The following is an 18,184-nucleotide window of genomic DNA, read 5'->3' on the forward strand; positions in this document are numbered from 1 at the left end:
TAGGTTTCCTAGCATTTCATGTGCAAATTTCTGCTACAAATTCCACTGTTTACTGCCATTTACTTAGTTTTTCATACCTCTATCAGATTGCAAACACATGAATTTCATTAGCCAGATGAACTTTACTATTCAACTATTTTAATAGAGGGTTAGGTTTATAAATTAACTTAAATTAATGAAAAAATGTTGTTTGGATATTCATCACCTGATGATACAAACAGCTGAGTTAGGTTTAACCACCCACATTTAACATCTGCTGGATAATTTTGCCTGAGGCAAAATTTCACGTCCTGTTCTAGGAGCAGAGCTGTGGGAGCAAGTTAGTGGTGAGTGTGCAAGGGCAGAAGGACCTTCATCCACTCCTAAATCTGGAGGGGGATGGCTGCTTGCTCACTTACAGTGGCCAGGTGATTGCTGCAGAGGTGGCACGACTGAAGAATTTGATGTTTCCCTCCTCCCTACCACCCCAATATTTGTCACAATCTGTTTGCCATGGGGTTACTCTATCAGGCAGATGTGATGTGCTGGCAAAGTGGTTCAATGTTTCCAAATGTCTTTAGTATAAAATCAACCAACTTAGACCAAAGCATCATCAGAAATGTAAACTAAGCTGTCTGACTTTGTCAGGAAGCAGAAAGGGAAGGGTTAACCCTTACTCTTCAGTGAGTACCTCAACAGGAATACTTTGTAGTAGTGCTGCCATTTGACAGTGGATGTAACTTATAACAAAAATACAGGTTAGGTACCCTGAATCAGATCGCTTGTCAAAGGGGCATCTTTTCCTCCCTAAGTTCATTCCTACAGTCCTCTCAGGTCAGTGCCTTGCTTTTGAAGGCCTCCAGTTTCAGAGGAAGGTGCAAGAAACCTTGCAGAGTACAGATAGGGGATGATCTGGTGCAGGAAAAATATTCTAGTAACACATATAAGGCTTCATGGATTCATCTCTTAGCATGAGATGACTGTTCCAGCTAGACCAGGGTATGTGACACAAAGCCACTGACTTTGTCAGACTTTGGTGATGTCTACCCTACAAACAGGCCACCTGTGTTATTGCTGCCAGGGTGTTTTTATTTTGAACTTAACCCCTCTGCTTCTCTTCACAAGTCTGAGCATTGGGAGACACAAGGCAAGGCATGGATTCAAAGCACCCTGAAAGCAGTGCAGTGATTCCCCTTGGTTTTAGATTACATTGAATCAATATAAACCAGCAAACATGATGTAGCCAGATGTAATATAGTATATACACTGTAAGGCTCGGCAAAGGAATATCTCTGCACTCCTTATAATATCCTTCTGACGTCAGCAAGGATGATTATTCCTCTTATGTGCCAATCAGGTAATTTGGGAAGAGGTGAAAGCTTGGTTTTGAGATGTCTTGAACACCTAATCCTTCTTTTGTCTGCCCATCTGAAAAGTCTGATGAATGTTTCCTGGTCTGAATCTCAGCTCTCATCCATATTGCAAACTATACCAACTGGCTTTAAAGTCAGATGACTTGTCTAACCTGGTACATAAAGTCAGAAGACTTCTTTCTGAAAGAAAGACCAATCTCTTTCCTGAACCAAGGTCACCAAAAGTTGTAAATATCTTGCAGTGAGTTTGTGCTGAACTGCAAAACATATAGTTCACCTAGGAACTTAACTATAAGTTCATCATATGAAAAAAATATTGTTTTCTATCATGATTAGTGTTGTGTCTACAGATTTTCTGAGAGTTTTCCTCACCTGAAATGCATTGAAGAGCCGGACTTTGCAAGTCTCCCCCAAATGACTGAGACTGAAGAATTTGAGCTTCTTCTGACCCATAAATCAGTCTGGAGGCAGGAACTCTCTCAAATTTTCTGAGTACTAAAAAAACCCAAACAAACCAACCAGGTACTATTATCAGTTCCCATGCTGCAGAGAGACAAAGAGACTTTATGTAGAAATAAAAATTCACAAATTCTGTAGGGAAAAAGTTTTGCTCATTAAATGATGTACCATAACTCCACAGATAATGCAGGAGGCAGCTGGACTGAGGATATAATTTCTATTCTGCAAAAAAAAAAAGTGTCACAAGATCTTTTAAAAACAGTTAGCCAGGAGTGGGCTGAGTGTTTATATTCAAGTGAGACTTCTCTTCCAGCAGCAGACTGGCCATCTCCCATTACTTATTCATGGCGCAGAACCAACCAGTGAGTCAACGGGGAAAACAACTTTCTGCAAAACAGCCACTGAAACAAGAGCCAGCTCCAACAGAACTCGGCTAAAAAGGAAATCTAGGAGGTCTATTACTTGTGTATAGGAGCACACCACCACTGATCTCCACTGACTTCAGGCTCAGGCATCTATCCAAGGTATGTCCTGCATGCTCCTTTTTGTCTCCTTCATTCAATCTTTAACTCCAGACTGGCACTTTACTTACCAAACCCTTTTATCTACTCTCTCTGAATGGAATTGTGACAAGCAGCACTGTTCACAAACTGGGAAAAGCTCATGGGCTCTAGAGATGCAAAACACAAAGGTCACTAAATGGGGTGAGCGATCCAATTTAATTTCCAGAAGGTTTGGTGAAGGCACACACAGTGGCACTACCACTACCCTGCTCAGGTTGCTACTACCTGTATTACAAAGGGTTTTTGGTACGGTGCGTCCACCAGTTGATACACTGATATCTTTCAGCGAACACAGCATACTAAGGAGAAGGGAAGAACGTGGTGACTTGGCATCGCCCCTGTGTTGACCAGACTTGTCCTCTAACTGCCCCAAATGAATGCAAAACTCTGGCTCATTGCAGCCGATGCCTGGCGTAGACCTAAAAGCGCAAAGAAGCAGGAGGCCCGGTCTGATCTCAGCCTGTGGGAGATGTCTGCACGTGGAAGAGCCGGAGGCTCAGCCTTTCTCTGCCCTGCGCACATGGGCGCAGAGGTCCAGCAGGAGGATCCCAGGCCTCTCTCCCTGAAACGTCTGGATAAACCACAAAATAAAGGTCAGGGATAAGTTCTTAAAACAATCATTTGTACTCTTACAGCAAAACAGTCAGGACTAAATCAGAAGCAAATGTCCACTGTTGTCAGCAGGTGCTTTCGATAAAACTGTCATTTCTGCTCAGAAAAAACATGAGGGCTGGCCAAACACTTAACACACACACACAAAAAAATCCTTGCACTCCAGCTCGGCTAGGGAGAGGGCTGAATGATGGTGTAAACAGAGGTGGAATTTTTTTCCTTCCTAGAAATACAGGACACCAAAATACAAGCATTAGCTTAATTCTGCACTAAACTGAATTCCTTCTACATCTGCAACTTGCAGTGATGCCTGGTTAAAAACAGAATTAACGTATTTTCATAAAACTGAAAAGAAGCAGTGTTTTTATGTTGTTTGCAATTGTTTGCTGCCCTCATTTCTAATGCAAAATTCAAAATAAAAAAAGACATTTTAAAATGTTTTTCTTTACTTCTGATTTTTTTTCCTAATTCTGGCTTCATCCCATCCCTCCATTTTCTCTGCAATAACATGGGAGAAAAGTAGAGAAGAGATAGAACGTGTAATGAAACATTAAACTGAAAAGATTGCAAAACTAACAGAAAAGCTGCCTTTTTTTCATTCTGAATTTTGTTTTTTAATATAAAGGTAAAAAAAATTGCATTCATAAAGCTATTTTGTAAAAAAAAAAAGTACAATGAAAAATATTCTACCAGCTCACATTTTCAAGAACTTGTTAGTTCACATTGCCCTCTTCTCAACAGTAATATAACTACTCAACCATTTCACAGGCTTAGTCCGTAGCAGAAATTCTCCTTCATCTCATGTTACTAGAGAGTAAAGCTCTAGATCCCATCCCTGTTATTGCAATAAATGTTAAGTGTGGCTTAAAATACAACAAGAGAGAGAACAATAAGAATGAGCACAGGTTGTTACAGCTTATTACTGTGCATTCATAAAAGGAAATTTTTCCTCCCAGTGCAGCCTCAAAAACCAAAGAATAGTTGGGTTATTTATTGACCCTGCCCGATTTCCAGCCTCCTGTCAAAGCAAGATCAGTCTTCAGGCCCTGCTGTCTTGCTGCATGCTAAATTCAGTTAAGGGAAGTAGAGGGTCAGGGGAAAAAGTAAAAATAGAGATAATCGGTTTCACTTTGTATAACGCTTTCTGGAAATGCAGCATGAGCTATAAAAGAAAGAAAATGAAATTAAATTAGCTTGTAAATTATTTTTAAAAACCAACCAGACTTCTTGGGTGTTCCTTGTTGTTGTTTTTTTAAACCTTAAATTGTCAACACTTATAACTATTTATTTGTAGTGAAATCTTCTAGCATGATGCACAAAAATATGCACAGATATCTACAACTGCTTTGTCCTAGACAGAGTCAGAAGTGCTCATGCAGGAGAGCTCAAGGTAAGTAAGTAACAGGAGAATTAAGCTGCTGTGAGTCCTCTGCCCAGAGAAACATCCCAATTACCCCATGACTGAGAGCAACAGAGGCTAACACCTCGCGTTTGTAACTACGACCAGTCTCTGAGTATGCTCAGAGAAAAAAATACCTATTTCAGTTGAAGATAGTTTTGCAGCCTCTTGTAACCCACAACTGAGGGCTTTCATTTCATACTCCTTCTACTGATCACACTTGTCATAAGACATTGTCTAATTCACAGCACACCATGACATCAGTTTCTAAACTGAGTATTCCATTAAATTCAATACCAATCATATGATGAGTAATAAAAACTTCTGGAAAACTATGTTTGGGCAAGGCAAAAGCTTTGGGGCTGAGAAGCGTAATTAGACCTTACTACAGGCAGTTTGGGGACTGTTTGATGATGACTTTTTTTTCCAAATTATTCATCCTTGAGAACTGGCATTTCACAACTGTGTTCAAGCAGACGTAAGTTCCCCCAGCTTGCAAAGGATATGTTCACCAAGTTAGATACCGCACAGCGGAAGCCCAGAGGGTGACGTTATGCCGCGACTGTTAGGTCATTGCCAAACACAGTCTATTTCACATGAACACACTGCGGAGTGATAATTTTACAAAAACAAATCATCATTCTGCTTCTTTCCCATTAGTCCTCTCGTTATTCTTTTGGGTATCCAAGCAGAGAGCAGGAGATTGGCATACGTCGAAAGCTGTCAGCCATCTGAAAGTGCAAGAAACCTGCTTCTCTGTCTTCCCTTACAGGAAATTACTTCTCCAATGTATTCAAGAAATGCAAAATTAAGGAGGAACATGGCTTAAGGCAGAGGCCACAACTATGGGAAAGTGAATGCCCATAAGCTGTGGAGTGATGGCTCTCTTCATAAGGAGGTTTCACTTGTGTGGGGTCAAAACTATTCCAAACTATTCTTCTGACACTTACTTAGGCACTGGTAGTCTGTAAGGAGATTGTCTGTTTCAGTCCAGCCCAGTGCTGCTCCAAAGCTATCGACACAGAAGGATTTCTTAGTGTCAGGCTCTTGCTGGGAAGGTCTATACTGGCCATCTTCATCACACTGCAGACCCTGCTCATTGCTTTGACAGTACGTGATACCTGTTACAAGTAAACAAGAAAACAAAAAAAGGTAGTTTGATAATGGTTTCACTGGGTTTCACGGCATGGTTCTGGTTGGAGGGGACCTTTGGAGGCCATCTGGTCCAAACCCCTGCTCAAGCAGGACCACCTACAGCCAGTTGCCCAGGACCATGTCCAGATGGCTTTTGATCACCTCCAAGGTCAGAGACTCCACAACCTCCCTGGGCAACCTGTGCCAGTGCTCGGTCACCCTCACAGTAAAAAAGTGTTTCCTGATGTTCAGAGGAAAACTCCTGTGTTTGGGTTTGTGCCCATTGCCTCTGGTCCTGTCAATGCAGTAGGACAGTGTTTCAATGCTGTAGGACAAAAGTGCTCTAAATACAGCAGAGACTTCACTGAAAATTAATCTATAATTTGCATTGTGTTTCATACTCTGAAACATGGTAGTCTCACTGCTTTGTTACTGCAATTCATATTCCAAACAATTTTAGGATTCTCTGCCATGGATCAGATCTCATTTATGCTAAGTACTGTAAAGCAAAGAAGTACAGAGAAGGAACTGTATTTTCCTACAGGTTTGTTCAGTGCCTACTGCAATGGATCCATGAAATGTTATGAACCACAGCACAAGAGCCACCACATCAATGTGTTTTTTGTTGTCCCCCCCCTTTTTTTAAATTATCCCTTTCAGTGGGAAAGAAAAGGTCTTCACACTCTATTCTTGAAGAATGAAGAGCTTTGGTTTTAATTAGCAGCTTTTTCCCCAACTATGTAACATTTTTAATGATTTAGAAATCTTTAGAAACCAGGTATCTGGGCTCCACAGAGAAAGAAATCTGGAGATTTGACCAACATCAAAGGCAGCAGCAAAGACTGAGCCTGACAGGTTAACCACCTTGATTCCCTCCTTCTGAGACGTTACTGAAGCAAGCGGGGCTTATCTATGTACAAAGAAACCACCAGAGTTTAGTCTGACATGTCAAAATGTGGCAACATCAGCATTGTTTCAATTCAATGCACCGAGCCAGGAGCTAAGGTAGTTTAGGAAATGCTTCTCATGCCTCTCAGCCATCCTTGCCACAGTGGCACAACCTCTAGGAGGAAAACAAGGTAAGCAGCATAGAGGAGAACACTTCAGCCCTCCAATTTTCCTGTGCTGTGTTTGTGAGTCAATACTTTCCTTTTTTTTATCTGGCAGTTAACTCAGCAAACTCTTCAGACTTCATAAGGAGACAGCAGAGAAAGACGGAAGGAAGGAAGGGAGGGAGGAAGGAAGGGAGGAAGGAGGGAAGGAAGGGAGGAAGGGAGGAAGGGAGGAAGGGAGGAAGGGAGGAAGGGAGGAAGGGAGGAAGGAAGGAAGGAAGGAAGGAAGGAAGGAAGGAAGGAAGGAAGGAAGGAAGGAAGGAAGGAAGGAAGGAAGGAAGGAAGGAAAGACAGAAAGCTAAATGTGTACAACATGGCCCTTTGGAAAGGGCTGGCACTCAGACTCAGCACGCAGGCAAGGTGGAAACCAGGCAGGGAGTAGGTTTAGTTTCAGGCACTTGCAATAAAGAAAACTGCAAGCGCTGTAAAGAAAACCTACGGAGCAAACTTTTAAGCACAGGAGTCCAATACCTACACCAGGAACACATATGGAAATGAAGAATGACAACTTCAGGCAAAAGCTAATTGATGTCAGGGTGCATTACAATAACCCTGTTTTATATCCCACCTAAGAGAATAAATAAGTTGAAACAGAACAAAGCAGTCGCTATATCCACCAATACTCCCAAGAAACCCATTCTTACTACCCACTTTTATTTTTATTCATGAGCTAACTGAATCTGCACTTAAGTGATTTTCTTTACGGAACTGCATCCAAAAATAAGTTATTTGAACTTAATATACCAACTTTACTGAAAATATCGATAATTGTTTTATGAGAAGTATTTGTATTTGCAGGGGAAAGACCTGCACAAAGACAAGACTACTTTAGTGTTCATGAAAGTGACAATAAATGAACTATGTAAGATGTTTCTCACTGATACTGAACACCCAGATATCATTCCTGAGGCCAATGAACATGTCTCAAGGAACCACAACATCCTGGATGAGACTGACCACTTGTTCCTCATGCATTTTTTGCCAAAACACTAGACAGCTTTTTCTGTCTTTGAAAAACCTCTTTGAACGTATGCAGAAGAGATCATACCCACCCAAAAAACCCCAGAGGGAGGATCTTTTTTTAAAAAAAAAATACTTACAGCTGAAAAAAAAAATTCCATTAGTTATTTGAAGTCAGAATACAAAGGGTAAGGGAAGAAATCAGTTCAACTTACAGTGATCAGCACTGAATGCCCCATAGGAGTTGGTAGTTTTGCCCACAGGACACTTGATACAAGAGGAACGTCCTGTCTGATGCTGATAGTAGTCAAAAGGGCAGGGAATGCATTCATCATTCTGGAAATGACTGCCCGGAGGACAAACAACTGCAAAGAGAACAACCACCAATGCTCTTATGGAATCCAACCAGTTCAGGCATTCACACACATACGTGTAGGGGTGTGTGTGTATATATATACATATATATATATGTATGTATGTATGTATGCATATGTGTGTGTGTGTGTGTGTATATATATATCACATCACACTTCAAGCTCTCAATATACATATTTCTAAGTGTATTTCATATTTCATATACATATTATTTCATATTTCTAATGTAATTTCATATTTCTAATACAGGTAAACGCTCCTTAAATGTTCATTAATCTCATCAATGACTGGAATATAGACCATGGTCTTTTTTTCTCAGATCACTCTAAAAATGTTCTTGAATTAGTGCACATCAAACTCTTTGGAAACGCCAAGTCCAGGCCTGATTTCCATTTGTCAAATCCATTTCTAATAAGATAATGCACTTTGTGGATAGGTTGTGAAGGAAAACAAAGGAACACAAGCTACAAATGGAGTAACTTCTACAAACACTACAGACAGAAACAGGAAGACTCCTAGGAGTAGAAACTCCAAAAACATAATCCAGAAACCCACCATATGGTAACACTTTCATTCAGAATTCCTGGTAATGAAATTTTTGGTAAACACTTCCAAACTAAACAGTAATAGCTGGATTAAAAGTCACTAGTTGTACACATGACAACCCAAACACAAAACAAAAATATATTCTTAGTCTGTATGTGTATCATTTTCAGAAGAAATAAGGAGTAATATTTCCAGCTGACCTGTTGCATATTACAAAGAAAATTCTTTGTCTTCTGGGAGGTCATGAAATACTGTCTTTCCTTCCAGATCATTCGAATGAACATTAAAGCAGAAGAGTCACAGACACATTTGCAGGACAATACCTTTACTTGTTATTTCACAGCTGCTTTCCAGATGTAGATTTCCTTCAAAACACTATCAAATGTATATTTTGGGACTTTGACAATGTGCAAAACTTCATTTCTATTTTTGCCCTATGTCTTGACAGCAGTTTAAGCTTGTATGAGAGAGAAACAGTAATGGAAAATTGGCCATCCCCACTACAACCCGTATGATGAATTGCTGTTCTGGCCAGCACACTGGAATGTCAATTAATTTAACTTACAGGAGCACCTAAATTAGAATAGACTAAAAAGACAGCTACTATAAAAACGATCATATCTTCCTTCATCTGCTCTAAATGGTCCAATGGGAAAGTCTAGGATGAGACAACTGTGAGACTGAAATTTTCTCTAGGTATAACACATATCTAAAATCAATTACAGAACCAAAAGATCCTGGATCAGACAGAATTCTCCTTTCTCATGCATATTATTTAATACACAAGAGTGTCTGATACATTTTAAAGACATTTTCCAACACATGCAGAAAGGATCATACTCAATGCAAATGAAGAACAGTAGAAATTAAAACGAAATGAGTAATTCATGCCTAAATTGAAGACAAAATGCAAAGGATGAGGGAGACTAATAAAGCAATTAAAGTTTAAAAAGGAACAAATTAATCTTTTCAAAGCATCCTCCTTTTTCTGTAGTTATAGTCATGATGTGAAAGTAACGTCTATGTCTCCAACCACATTTTAAGCAAGTAAAATTGCCTTTTGCCTCACACATTAGATTAACAAAAGGGCACAAAGAACAGCAAAAAATGTTGGTGCAGACATATGTTTTCTAGACTCTATAACTCCTGAAGGCACATGTCATTTCACCTATAGGTTACACTTGACACAATCACACAGAGGTTAAGTTTGATTCTAGAAGTCAGACAAACCATCATACCGTACTTCTTTCAAGCTTTAACATTCATATGTTTTAACAATGTAGGAAACTAGAGAACAGCCTTGAGCCAAAATCTCAGAGCTAAGCGTTAGCAGTGGGCCCAAAATTTGTATCCCTAGAATGGGGGGAAAAAAAAAAAATTAAATTTAAACACCCATATTGAATCCCTTGCTCCTGCACATCAGATTTGTAACCTGGCCTCACTTCTAACCAGACTCGGGCTTCTGTGTACCAGGGGAAAACCCTGCTGCGTAGCCATTTACAGGCTAAAGAACAACTCACTGGGCAAACACAAAGCAACTGCGCAGCGGTACCATTCCTCACAGCAGCCTCCTTTTACTTAAGACCAGCTCTCACTTTAAGCATGCTTAAAGACTCTCACAACTGATCCTTACCCAATGCTTGCACTTCTCTTTCCTCCCTCCAGGGATAATGGAAAACTTTGGGATATCAGATTCTTGATCCACATTATTACAAATGAAGTCTTGAGCTGCCAGCTCAGCTGTAAATCTAGCACTTTATTTGATTTGGGTTATGCTCTGCTCAAAGCAACTCTGATAGAATCACCAAGCATTCTAAATAATAAAAGGAACCACCATAAAAACACATAATAAAACAAAGATAACTCACAAACTGGCTGCAGGCTTTCTCCTGAAATAAATGGGGGGAGCGGGTTTGAGTTTATAAAGCTGCCTCCTGGACAGTTTCCAACTCTCTTCTTTTTGATTCACACCTTACCAAAGAAAGTGTCTTTTGCCCCTTTAAAATTCAGCTAAAATAAAACTGTTACCTCAGACTCTTAAGGAATTATATTCATAAACATCTGTGGGGTAAAGTAATTTGGTGTAAGACTGAGACGTAGAAAAAATGTCACAGAAGAAAACTAACACATGATAAACGTTACCCATTTACAGGCAGAAAAACATGAAACAAAGCTACCATGGATGCAAACCTAAAGAAACAGATGACTGTAAGGAAAATAAACGAGAGATGAAGAGGTAGGTTCATGCAAGCTGCATGTTCCTAAATGAAAAATGTTAGGCTTATTAAGAACACTAGAAAGCTGCTGCTACTAAGAGCTGTCCACCCTTCCTGAAGGAAGGGGGAATGTCACTTACAGTGCAATAAAAACAAACAAATCAATCAGATCAGGATCTGAAAAGACAATTTGTATTTCAACAACAAGGTGGAACAGTAAAGTGAAGAGAATAAAGAAAGAATCCCTGTCATCCTCACACAACTTTGATTTCTGTAATCACGGGTGATAACTTCTTATTACTAGTCCCTATTATTAGTAAAGAAACAGACCCAGGACGATAAATGACCAGAATATATCCACAATGCAAAATAAAACTAAATATATGTCTATCTTAGAGGAACCAGAAACTGAATTTCTGAATCTCCTATTTAGAATAAAATACTGAGTCCTACTACATAAAGCAGTGTTCAGCAGCGTGCCTACCATGACATCTTAGAATACAAAATCTCTGCCTAGAGCTGGAGCAGAAACTGTCTCCTTTCCACATTACTATAAGTCTGTTTTACTGAGTGCCTTTTTCTACAGCTAGCTGGTTCAAATATGTATGAACTAACTTACAAAGCAAACTAATTCACTGCTTCCTAGAGGCCTTTATCCCTGGCAGAAAATATTTGGCAGAAAGATCCAATTCTTTGTACGTTCTTCTGCTCTAAGTGATGGACTCCACTTAATAAATAATGATACCTTTAATCAGTACAACAGTACATCTTGTTAAGTAACTGCAAGTTGTTACAGACTCCAGATTCTCAGTAGGAATTAATCTTTTTTCTGCATGGTGTATCTAAATAACCAAAATATGAAGTGTTTCAGACTATGGAGAGGAACTTAAACTGCAGTCAATTTACCCTTAAAGGTTCAAGCTGGAAACTGCAGCAATTCAGAACTGATTCATCACTTGATTACTTTGAAGTTCTTGCCCAGGCATTAGGAAGCTCTCCTAACTTAAAGAGAACCATCATACCAAGCAGGGAGCTAAGCTGTTTTCATGTATTTTGATTTGCTCTTAGGCTGTCTAACTTAAGCTGCATAGTGTTGAAGTTTTCCCACCTGATAATATTCTCCATTTTGGAAAACTTATCCAATGCCTGCTACTGTTGATCTTATCCCTAGAAGTGGTCCATCCCTCCTCTGTTCCCAAAAAAAAAGCTAGACACAGTGGACGTAAGTAAGTGGACGTCCACAAACGGACATAAGACACAGACGCACTGAGGCTAACTGGGCCAACGAGAGCAGTGAGGGCTGCACTGTAGGAGGGCTGATGCCGACAGAAACAGGAGCGGGGCTGTTAAGGCAAAGGCTCTTTGGCAGCTTGATCTGTTACACGGGAGCACTAGGCACAGCCACGGGGATCCGTCGAAAAGGTAGGTTTGGCAGCCCTAAGCAGGATGTTGGCAGAAAGGCAGCCTGTTCCAGGGAAGCAGACTAAACAGAAGGAAAGAAGATGAAAAGAGGGCAGAAGTGCAATCAGGTCTGGGTGTTGGCCAACACCGAGAAAGCTTCCATCTGAGCTGGCTGGACTTGGCCCAGGAATTCACATTCTCAGGACTTTTGCCATTTCTGCATCTAGGTTTCTATTCTGGGTAATGTATCATCATCTGAAGCTCTGGCTCCATTATCTTTGTGAAATCTTATTAAGGATCATGTACATTACAGAAAGACCTTCTGATACCTAAAAATTTTTAGACCTTCTGAGATCTAAAAAATCCCCAAAATGTTTGCAAAACCTTGTATACTATGTCAGTGCCATGATGCCTATTTCCAAATCAATGGTGCAACAGAAGGACTGAACAGTAAGCAAAGCACTAATCCCCTTCTCTCCTCAGATCTGTCATTCATGTTGGTGCTCCACGCCTTTCACATATTAACCATAAACACAAGTTCACTGATGATTTTCTAACTTTAGCTTTACACTGATTCCTAACAGCGTCAAAGAAGGGAAAGCTAGACTGAGACATACCGCATCCTTGTGAATTTGGGACTGCTTTGCCAGGAGATGAAGTTCTTCGAAACCCACTTCTACATCCTAGCTGCACACTCGGAGACAGATCAAACTCTTCATCCCGGGGAAAATCAATGAAAGAATCTCCTAGGAATTGCTTGGAGTCCAAATGCAGCAGAAAACTGCCATCCTTAATCTCTTTTATAAATGCTCCAATGAGATTTTCTCCAACAATTGCATTTTCTAAAGGGGGAAAAAATACAACACAATAGCATGAAAGAGACTCCCAATACAGGATCAGATAACCACACAGAAACTGATGAACTTTAAGTTAAAAACATAGGCAGATACAGAAATGCAAGCATGTTATCAAAGAGCAGACAAGAATGAATCTGTACAGTGTCTATCAGATTAAAGTCCTAATGTCAGTATATGTAGAGAGTGCTAACGACACAGCAAAAAAAAAAACCAAGAAAAAATGGCATATTGAAAACTAAAGCATCAGAGAACAAAATTCGATTTCGGAGCTACAAAAATTCAGCAGCTGAAAACCAGGATTATCTGACATTCAGATTTAATTTATTCCTGTTTCTTTCAATAGGTATCATTTACTCCTTTTTCAGCATTTTGTTGGTTTGGTTTTGAAGGCCAGCATCTGTAACAATCTAATAATCACTTTCCATCACACTACTGATATTCAACATATCCACCTGTGCAACAGACACACTCTTCACAGTTGCTGAAGCTGGTGTTGAAAGCTGGAAAACAGTGAGTAACTTTCCTGCTCTCTGTAATCTTAATTGCCCCGACAGCTCCCCTTTCGATGACTTGTGCAAGGACAATTTTCAGCGCTAGATCGAGAGCAAATTCCCCAGTTTTGCTGGACCAGAGGTACTACAAGGACAGTGTTCCCAGCGGATTTTATTTGCTATCACATTCTGTTTCTCTCTGCAGGCTTTATGGCATTGAATGAAATGTCGGTGTGGTTTACTGCTTCAAATTTGCAAGACAAAGGCCTCCTGTAGCTACAGGTGATGGCTGGCCCAGAAACCCAGCAAACAGGAAGTTCTACACACTATATAATTTGAGTTTTGCAAGTACACCAACGACCTTGGACGTTGAATTTTCACAGAGAGGATGTTATATACATAAAGAGAGCGTGAGGAATGTTACAGCTCACACACTGTACAAAGATTATTATTTTGTGACTGATGTGTCCAAGTCAAATAGCTGAGGATACTGCTGCCTTCTCACGTGGCGAGTTTCCTAACTTTGCACTGTAGCCCAGGGGTGGCTTTTCAGTTGTGCGAGGAGAGAATTTCACAGCCCGGTGCGAGGCTCCGGCAACACAGCGCTGCCCTCCTGCCCGTGCTGAATGGACCGCAGATGTACGACGCTTCTTCTGAAAGATCATCCTAGGCCTTTAATGCTGAAAGCGTAGGTGCCCTCTCTTCCTGAATGTTGATCCATAGCCGATTGCTGTCATGTAGATGTTGTTTATCCCTTTGCAGAGGAGGGACATGAGATTTTTACACTTATAGGCTAAAGTGAATGGACCTTGCATTAAAGCTCACAGCTGTGTCCTCATATTCTCAAAGGTTTCCTCCAGCTTTGAGCGACCTATCCTTCTGCTGCACTGACACATACTATAATCAAGAAAACAGCACTTAGTTTTGTTCAGCCCCAAGCCAAAATGATACTTAGCTTGCACTGAAGTAACTGGAGATCACCACATAACCAACACCACTTTGCAAATGTTTTGCCAGAAATTGTCTCATGATTGAAAGCAGGAATAAGCAGATTAACCTTTTATTCAAGCAAATATCCTTCCGAATTGTCTAGTGACTAGCTGTAGCAGAATTAAAAATAACCTTGAGATGACACCCGGAGGGAATTCACATGTAGAAAAGAAACAAACAGACAAACCAGTAAGAAACCACTTAGGTCTGTTGAATTTTCTTTAGTCTAAAACATTCCCCTGTGTTGAAAAGTTCTCAATGCTATTGCTAAATGTGACCCTCCTGTGACCACACTATGTATCCATGCATATGTAGTATCCTTTACATTCAGAGTACCTAAACAAGTGTTTACCTATAGCATACATGTTCGTGCATTGCAAATAGATAGGTGTGTCCTGCAACATCTCAACGGAGAATAATTCAGTGCCTGACAGACGTGCCAGCCACAGACTCGCTGGTAACGTCTTACACGAGCTGCCTTGGTTGAGCCCTTCCAGCACGGCTGGTCAGCTTGGGGCCACACTTCCCTGCTGGTCTAAGATGAGCTTCCTGGGACCTTCAGCATGCTTTAAAGCATGGCAGATACAATAGTGCTTCCCTGATTTTGCTCCTGTTTTGCTGCACAATTTTGGCAATTCAAGCTATTACACGTCTCATACTTTGTTCTTGGTAGTTCTTACTAAGCATTTCTCCAGAGCCTGGTATACCTTTAGGGACCTGGACTTCTGGGGGGACAATACATCTTTTCACATACAGAAATAGCCTGCAAATAGTTGCATCCTGTGTTGTGCAGTGGGAAGAAGTCTGATTTACAGTTTGCTCCTGTTGAATGAAACACTAATTTTAACGTGAGAAGGATCATACCGTTACCCAGAGTTTATATTGGCCAATCAGAAAGTGAGAGAAAAGAGAAAGAAAAAAAGTAAATTTGTTCTTTTTTTTTTTTTTCTTTAAGGAAAATACAGAGCACAAAGACACAGTTTAAAGTATCAGTTGTATAGAGCAGGGACTGATTTCCTCCAGTCTCACTGATGGGAACTGTTTACTGTAAATTCATCCACCAAAAGCTCATTTTTATAATCATGAGTATTTTTGCCTGTTGAACAGAAAAGAGAGAAGTTGCTGCAAGTGTTTCTCACTATTTTAGAGCTGAGGCCTAAGCTACAAAGCCAAATGGCATAAGATCCTTCAGGAAGGGATTTGCACAGCCTCAGAATTTAATACATGAAAATATCTGCAAGAAAATAAGTAATGAAGCATTCATGAGTGATTTAGGTTTGAGGCTCTTCATTGGGAACATATGAATGCTGCACTTCTCTTTAGCAATTTTTTTCTCAGCTACTTCAAGAGCAAGACTTCTCATTTACCTGTAAAGAAGCTAGGAAAAGAACAAAGCTATTTTAGTAATGTAGATTTTCAAATCAGAGAGCCAATTTGCTCACTCTGTGTAAATACACCAGAAAACACCTCAAACAGAAAGACCCAAAGCTGCCTTAGAAGGCAATGGAAGTTGATGGTGCCAAGAGGATACAGAGAGCAGGTTCCCAGTTTTCTGATCTCCTCAGATAGACTCGTACTGCCTCTTCTGAAACCATACAGTCATTCCCTGAAAAGCAATTTTAGTACTACCGGGAAATTACAGTGTGGAGAGGGTCAAAAATGCAATGCCCTCAAAGCAGAATACTTTCAAAAGTAAAGTTTAATATAAAACAAAACACACTTATACTTTGATCCACCTTCTGCAAACTGGCTGAATATTCATGTTTCCCTTATAATCTGGAACAACTGAATGGATGTAAACATAAACAGACTGGAAAGCCAGGAACCACACAACCGCTGCAGCCGCTGTCTGCGTCCTGAAGGCTTTTGAATTCAGTTCTCATCAGGCAAAAACTGCTGTGGGGCACAAGTCTCCAAGTCCCAAAGTTAGAGGGAAGGACACATGCAGGCAGAGTTATTTATATTTAGTGCTGGGAACACCATTGCAAAGCAGTAAAAGTGGAGAAAAGCTGGCACAGAGGGCATTTGAACCTGGGTTATGTCTTTTACATCTTTTATTTTAAAGGGAAACCCTGCTTTGAAAGAAGTTCCTTACACCATCCCTAACTCACTTGGAAACCACAGCAAAGATCTGCCAGTCAGTGGTCTCTGCATAATTGCTCTAGGACTTCCAAGGTAAGGGTCATTCTTTAGTGTCAAAGGTAATGTAATAAATAGAAAAAGAAAAGAAGAAAACAGAAAGAAATTAAGAAAAAAAAAAAAACTTGGAAGAAATTAGTTATATTTTTGGCAATGTGTGAGTTGTGTTTCTCTGAGTCCAACCCAATAAGGAACACTCTTTTCCACCACTGAGGACCTGCCTACTGGAAATTAACAGCTGGGACAGTTCAGCTCATGCCTGATAAATAAATTTTCAATCTCAGTTAAAGAAGCTGGGAGAGGCAGTCCTATCTGAAAGAAACATTCAATTATAGCTCCTTTCCACTGTGCAGTCACAGCCCGAAAAGATAAATATATCAACACCAAAAGTTCAAAAACACAGCTCTAGCATTATAGAGACTCTTTCCATGAGCATTTATGCTACCTTGTTAGTGCCTCCTAAGAGCAGACACAGGGAAGCAAAACAATTAAAAGTAAAGCATGCTTAATTCACAGAAATATCAGAGGAAAAAAACTTACCAATATCATGTAAGTCAGGGAGAGAAGCTGCCGGAATGTTTTCCAGCTGAATCTTCCACGTGATGTTCACCCCCAGGCGGTCCACGCTCAGGCATTCAACATAGACAGTGGAATCATCACAGACAGAAACTGAGCCGGTATTTCCAAACGCATTTACCTCAAATTCAAAGTTAAATGAAACCACGGTTAGTCTGAGAACTTACTAGTTCGTGCCTTTGCCTATTCAATTTCACTGTGCTACTCTCAAAGGCAATATTTTCAAAAGGGCTTGTAAAAACAGAAGTAGAAGTATGAAAAGATAATTTTAGCAGGTCATTTACTCACTGTAAGAATAGACAAAGGGTTCTCTTCCATCAAAATATATTTTTAATAAATATTGGACTGATGTGGTATGACTTCTATGGCTACAATTAAGCTGATCTGCCGATGTGGGGTCAGTGAGACTAAACATCTTATTTTACCAGCCATCCATATAACAGTGCTGCCAATCTTGGCAGATTTCATGGCATTTTCTGCTATTTCACCTCTCTCAAACAGACAGAGTTCTACTTTGTGTCTCACTTTTTCTTTTAATACAAAAAAAAACCCAAAACCAAAAAAAAAAAAAAAAACCAAAACAACCACCAAACAAAAAAACCCCAACAACAACAGAGAATAAGGAATTGAAATTACCTGGAGGTGACATAAACCACGAGCCTTCAACTCATCTAAAATAAATATCTGGAATGCCTGGAGCAATCCAGAGTAGTCAGAACTACAAGTTTTCTCAGGAGGCAGTAGTAGTTGAAAGTGCGTTTGAGCTTGGACTGTCTGAAGTAATTGCAGCTCTAAAAAATAAGTAGAAAGGGCATTTAGTAGCCTCACTATTTAATGGGGAAACTGACTTTCAAAGTTACTTTGAGAAAAGACAACACTGATTTGGCATTTTGATCTTGCATCTATAGCAACTCCCCGTTTCTAGGTAGAGTTTTCTCTGTGCAGTAGAGTTTTCCGTAGAAAATAATAAGCAGCAAGAGACATGCTTGATAAATATATGTT

General features: G+C 40.1%; 1 protein-coding gene across 1 annotated transcript in view; it reads right to left on the bottom strand.

The window, feature by feature from the left end:
• The window catches only part of TG (thyroglobulin), a 161,979-nt gene that overhangs the window by 113,453 nt on the left and 30,342 nt on the right, over positions 1 to 18,184 (bottom strand). The window contains exons 18-23 of the mRNA XM_072855051.1: positions 17,819 to 17,973; positions 17,147 to 17,303; positions 12,747 to 12,971; positions 7,807 to 7,956; positions 5,336 to 5,506; positions 1,725 to 1,847 (exon numbers count right to left, since the gene is read on the bottom strand). Coding sequence (XP_072711152.1) covers positions 1,725 to 1,847; positions 5,336 to 5,506; positions 7,807 to 7,956; positions 12,747 to 12,971; positions 17,147 to 17,303; positions 17,819 to 17,973 — 981 coding nt within the window. The remainder of the gene's footprint in view (positions 1 to 1,724; positions 1,848 to 5,335; positions 5,507 to 7,806; positions 7,957 to 12,746; positions 12,972 to 17,146; positions 17,304 to 17,818; positions 17,974 to 18,184) is intronic.

Source organism: Ciconia boyciana, chromosome 2 (assembly GCF_034638445.1).
Source record: "Ciconia boyciana chromosome 2, ASM3463844v1, whole genome shotgun sequence".
In the NCBI taxonomy this organism is placed as follows: Eukaryota; Metazoa; Chordata; class Aves; order Ciconiiformes; family Ciconiidae; genus Ciconia; species Ciconia boyciana.